The sequence below is a fragment of the Procambarus clarkii genome, chromosome 29 (assembly GCF_040958095.1).
Source record: "Procambarus clarkii isolate CNS0578487 chromosome 29, FALCON_Pclarkii_2.0, whole genome shotgun sequence".
NCBI lineage: Eukaryota > Metazoa > Arthropoda > Malacostraca > Decapoda > Cambaridae > Procambarus > Procambarus clarkii.
The window spans coordinates 17,903,608-17,909,676 of NC_091178.1; the positions used below are offsets into that span (position 1 = coordinate 17,903,608).

Below are 6,069 nucleotides of genomic sequence, written 5' to 3' on the forward strand. Positions count from 1 at the left end.
GAAATGGTAGGTGTTTTATAAATGATGGATACATGGATGAATACTGAATGTCAGAACACTTGCTGAAAGCTCACTAGCACACACACGCCCCCATCACACGGGCACAATGCATAACGCAAAATAATATTGTGTAGAATTCGGAACTCTTGAAAGAGAATATGCTTGAAAACTTGAATAATTAAGAATATTTAATTCTCAATAGAGGCAAATAAGGCCACATCTATTCTATAAGTTTACCTGAGAGCTACTAACACTAGTGGCCTCGACGAGGATAGGAAGCCTGCGGCTTGTCGAAGGTCCCCCCCATTTAACTTGATGATCATTACCAGCTGTACTTTAAAAGTTAACAGAGTTTTGGCTTTAACGGGTAATTTAGAATTTGTCGGGTAGGCGCTTCCATGGGTTTATAACCCTGTGGATGAAAAATCATACTAGCTATATACCTGTTTGATGGGGTTCTGGGAGTTCTTCTACTCCCCAGGCCCGGCCCGAGGCCAGTCTTGACTTGTGAGAGCTTGGTCCAACTAGGCTGTTGCTTGGAGCGGCCCGCAGGCCCACATATCCACCACAGCCCGGTTGGTCCGGCACTTCTTGAAGAAAACTATATAGTTTTCTCTTGAAGCTGTCCACGGTTGTTCCAGCAATATTTCTTATGCTCGCTGGGAGGATGTTGAACAAGCGTGGACCTCTGATGTTTGTACAGTGTTCTCTGATTGTGCCTATGGCACCTCTGCTCTTCACCGGTTCTATTCTGCATTTTCTTCCATATCGTGCACTCCAGTATGTTGTTATTTTACTGTGTAGATTTGATACCTGGCCCTCCAGTATTTTCCACGTGTATATTATTTGATATCTCTCTCGTCTCCTTTCTAGCGAGTACATTTGGAGAGCTTTGAGACGATCCCAATAATTTAGGTGCTTTATTGCGTCTATGTATGCCGTATATGTTTTTAGAACTCCCTCTATTTCAGCAATCTCACCTGCTCTGAAGGGGGAAGTGAGTACTGAGCAGGACTCAAGACTGGACAGTACAAGTAATTTGAAGAGTACAACCATTGTGATGGGATCCCTGGATTTGAAAGTTCTCGTAATCCATCCTATCATTTTTCTGGCTGACGCAATATTTGCTTGGTTATGCTCCCTAAACGTTAGGTCATCAGACATTATTATTCCTAAATTCTTGTCATGCTGCTTTCCTACTATAGGCAAATCTGATAGTGTTTTGTACCCTGTATTATGTTTAATGTCCTCATTTTTACCATACCTGAGTACCTGGAATTTATCACTGTTAAACATCATGTTATTTTCTGATGCCCAGTCGAAAACCTTATTATCTGCTTAAAGTTTTTCAATGTCTTCAGCAGAGGTAATTTTCATGCTGATTCTTGTGCTATCTGCAAAGGCTGATAAGAAGCTGTGACTTGTATTTTTGTCTATATCTGATATGAGAATAAGGTAAAGCAGTGGTGCTAGGACTGTACCTCGAGGTACCGAGCTTTTAACTGCGCTTCGACTCGAATTTATATGGTTGACTGTTACTCTTTGTGTTCTGTTCGATAGAAAATTAAGTATCCACCGTCCTACTTTACCGGTTATTCCCATTGACCTCATTTTGTGTGCTATCACTCCATGGTCACATTTATCGAATGCCTTTGCAAAGTCTGTGTATACCACATCTGCATTCTGTTTTTCTTCCAATGCCTCAGTGATTTTGTCGTAGTGGTCAAGTAGGTGTGAGAGGCACGATCTTCCTGCTCTAGATCCATGTTGACCTGGATTGAGGAGGTCATTAGTCTCCATGAAACTGGTGACCTGACACCTGATCACTCTCTCAAATATTTTGTATTATGTGGGACGTTAGTGCAACTGGTCTATAATTCTTTGCCAAATCTTTGCTCCCTCCCTTGTGTAGAGGGGCTATGTCTGCTGATTTAAGTGTATCTGGTTTGTCTCCCGTGTCCAAGCTCTTCCTCCACACTACACTGAGTGCCTGCGCTACTGGCACTTTGCATTTCTTTATAAATATTGAATTCCATGAAACTGGCCCCGGGGGCTGAGTGTTTGGGCATGTTGTCAATTCCTCTTTCAAAATCTGCCACGCTGTCAATATGGTGGCAAAATCTGCCACCATACTGCAGATATGGTGGCAGGTTGGTGCCACAAATCTGCGCATCAACTAATTCCCGGGTCCAGCAGGAATGACTTTCCCTTCTCCACTCCCTCAATCTCCCTTCTCTTTCGTATGTCTGTTTCCTACCCCCCCCCCCCCTTCTTCCCATCTCCAACTTGCATTCCCCAACATCTCCGTCTCTCCTCTCCCCTTCTCCACCATTCTCCTCCAACATCCCCTTCTCTAAGCCCTTTCTTGTCCACCCTCTCTCGCAATCTCCACTCTCACGTCTTACCCCTCTCTTCAAATATCCTGAATGGACGTCTACTTGGGTTGGACAGTAGAGCGACGGTATTACTTCATTGCAGGCCAGCGTTCGATCCCCGACCGTCCAATTGGTTGGGCACCATTCCTTACCCCGTCCCATCCTAAATCCTTATCCTGATCCCTTCCCAGAGCTATACAGTCGTAATGGCTTGGCGCTTCCTCCTGATAGTTTCCTTCTCACCCCATTTTCTCAGAAAATGAAAAATTCTCAAGATTTATGAGTTTCGAGTGAAGAAATCTAGGAACCCGGCCGGCCTCCTTTTACTAATTAGGGGGAGAAAAAGGGGGGGATCACTAATGCGCCCGACCCACTCTTATAGAACCGGCAAAATATACCACGACCATATCCCCGAACATACCGAAACGGACCAGTCAAAATCCGTTCCATACCCTAGACCATTCACCCTGCAAAGTTGGGTGCGGCTACCTCCATGCTTGTGGTGACCAATCTTTGACATTCTTTTTTTTATAGATATAAACATTAAGGACCTTTAGTCGTGTGCAAGAGGAAACTTAATATAACTCCGACACATATAACGCCTTCAGACAGGCCTTCTGATCAACCATCTATAAATTATATAAAGAATTTACTGGTAAAACTTAGGATGATAATGATGATGATAAGTATTTAAATACTATGTAGCATGGTACTAAGATACACATATTCCAAATATAAACTGAATGTCTTAAACCCCAGTTCCAAACTTCTTCGGGAATCCTTAACATGAGAGAGCACTGGGAGCATCCACCTGAACCAGGGAATATGTGTAGAAACTTGGTCCGGATACGCTTTTTAGTATCCCATATATAGCTAACATTTCCTCGCCCTACATTCCCGGATTTTTCTTTAAATATCCCAACTTGTACCACCAGGGGGGTCACCAGGGGGTCACCAGGGGGGGGTCACCAGTGGGGGTCACCAAGGGGGTCACCAGGGGGGTCACTAGGCGGTCACCAGGGGGTCACCAGGGGGTCACCAGGGGGGGTCACCAGGGGGGTCCCCAGGGGGTCACCAGGGGGAGGGGGTCACCATGGCACAGTAACACAGAGTAGCTTCCTTGCACCACCAACGTCTTGAGGGCTTCAGGTCGCTAAGTGAATGTGTTGACTGAGCGTCCCCGTCAAACACTGACATTCAAAACAAGATCCAAAAACACCCGAAGAGTTCCCCACACCGGCGAGACGTGACTGTACTCGCATAACAATGGTGGATCTGGGTGATATTTACGAATGTAATACATCATGTGGAACTTTTACTTGCTGTCACGAGTCACAGAAGCATCATACGAACGCAAGTTCTAATAGATTATAATATGGGAGAATATGTCGAAACTTAGGGAAAACACACATTCATAACACACACTTTTAAGCATAAGGCAACGTTTGAGTCCAAACACTGGACGATGCTACAATACTGAAGTCTCTCACGTGCATAGCTCTGAACTCTGTGGTGGGCGGAGCGACGTCACCAATTGTCCCAGCAAACTATAGAGGCTGCGCTGAGTCGGTGTCAAGCAACAGCAGCAGCAGAAGTAGCAGCAGCAGCAGCAGGAACAGCAGCAGCAGAAGTAGCAGCAGCAGGAGCAGAGGTGGGTCAGCAGGTGAGGCTAACCTTGCACTAGACCTCCACCAAGCTTTCACTACAGGTGACAGGAGCTAGTTCCTGGTAAGTGGCGTCGAGCGGCGCTAGGCTTGCTTCATGCTCGGAGATCCCAGTAAATTCCCCGGCGTGTCCCCGACAAATTAACAACCCAGCCGAAATCACAAGGAAATACTGAGCGAAAGGTGAGCCATCGTTGCAAGGCTTCCCATTACATCAGGCGAACCCCTTGTGCCCAGACTCCAGCCCTGAGTCACGCCAGCCAACACCGCCTTACAAAACGTTCGTACAATTCAATGATTTCCTAATTTGGGCACTTGGTGAGGCACGCGTGTACATACCGCTTGCAATAGACATCTTTATCTATTAAAAGGAAAATACTGTTTTCCAGTGAAGAACAGAGGGCGGAAATGCAGCAGATGCAGTGAAATACCAAGGGCATATTCACGAGGATAACCAAATTTGTCGAGGGAAATCACTGAAGTGTTGAAGAGTGACTGTACTTCCTCTGGCGCTGGTCAGAATGTGTTTGAATACATAAACCAGAAAGGAATATGGGAAACAGTGAGGAGGATCCGTTAGAATAAGATTCACTTGTATTGATGAGCAGCAACAATGATAAGATTAGACAAGGTACGTCCCCGAGGCCCGATCTCAGACCAATTAGAAGACCATGTCTCCAAATTGGTGGCCTGGTCAATCAGACTGTTAGACGCCGCTTCCCCAGGTCTAACACATGAAATACAACCCGGTTGATCCTTTGGAGGTGTTTGTCAAGTTCCCTTTTGAACACCGAGAAAGGTCGGCTAGTAAAGTTCAGAGGGTGTTCAAAAGTCCTGAGCATTGAATATTTATTGAACTCTCTCTCTCTTATCGTAGGTATCGCAGCAGCGCCCCTGTGGTATCGTAGCCGCTAGCTCCATAACTCTGCCCACAACAGTCAGAGAATGTCGACGAATTTATATTTTTCTTTACTGTTTTGGGTTACAATTGAAGCTTGTGTTTTGAACAGAGTCGAGCCAGGGTGTTGGTGGAAACTGGTGTCGATTAGTAAATAGCTAATATACTGAATATTTATATTTTAACTGCCCTGGTGTCTGGCACACCTCCACCCCCTCCTGGTGTCTGGCACACCTCCCCCCCTGGTGTCTGGCACACCTTCCCCCCCTGGTGTCTTGCACACCTCCCCCCCCCTGGTGTCTGGCACACATCCCCCCCTGGTGTCTGGCACACCTCCACCCCCCTGGTGTCTGTCACACCTTCCCCCTCTGGTGTCTGGCACACCTCCCCCCCTGGTGTCTGGCACACCTCCCCCCCCCTGGTGTCTGGCACACCTCCACCCCCCTGGTGTCTGGCACACCTCCACCCCCCCTGGTGTCTGGCACACCTCCACCCCCCCCCTGGTGTCTGGCACACCTTCCCCCCCTGGTGTCTGGCACACCTCCCCCCTGGTGTCTGGCACACCTCCACCCCCCCTGGTGTCTGGCACACCTCCCCCTGGTGTCTGGCACACCTCCCCCTGGTGTCTGGCACACCTCCCCCTGGTGTCTGGCACACCTCCACCCCCCCTGGTGTCTGGCACACCTCCCCCCTGGTGTCTGGCACACCTCCACCCCCCCGGTGTCTGGCACACCTCCCCCTGGTGTCTGGCACACCTCCCCCCCTGGTGTCTGGCACACCTCCCCCCTGGTGTCTGGCACACCTCCACCCCTGGTGTCTGGCACACCTCCCCCCTGGTGTCTGGCACCCTTCTCCCCTGGTGTCTGGCACACCTCCCCCCTGGTGTCTGGCACACCTCCACCCCCCTGGTGTCTGGCATACCTCCCCCCCCCTGGTGTCTGGCACACCTCCCCCCCCCTGGTGTCTGGCACACCTCCCCCCTGGTGTCTGGCACACCTCCACCCCCCTGGTGTCTGGCACACCTCCCTCCTGGTGTCTGGCACACCTCCCCCCCTGGTGTCTGGCACACCTCCACCCCTCCTGGTGTCTGGCACACCTCCTCCCCTGGTCTCTGGCACACCTCCCCCCCCTG

General features: G+C 49.1%; 1 protein-coding gene across 1 annotated transcript in view; it reads right to left on the bottom strand.

Annotated features, from left to right (window-relative positions):
- LOC138349683 (uncharacterized) overlaps positions 1-3,886 on the bottom strand; it is a 28,579-nt gene extending 24,693 nt beyond the window's left edge. The window contains exon 1 of the mRNA XM_069333553.1: positions 3,866-3,886. Coding sequence (XP_069189654.1) covers positions 3,866-3,871 — 6 coding nt within the window. The 5' untranslated portion in view covers positions 3,872-3,886. The remainder of the gene's footprint in view (positions 1-3,865) is intronic.
- Positions 3,887-6,069: the final 2,183 nt, after the last annotated feature.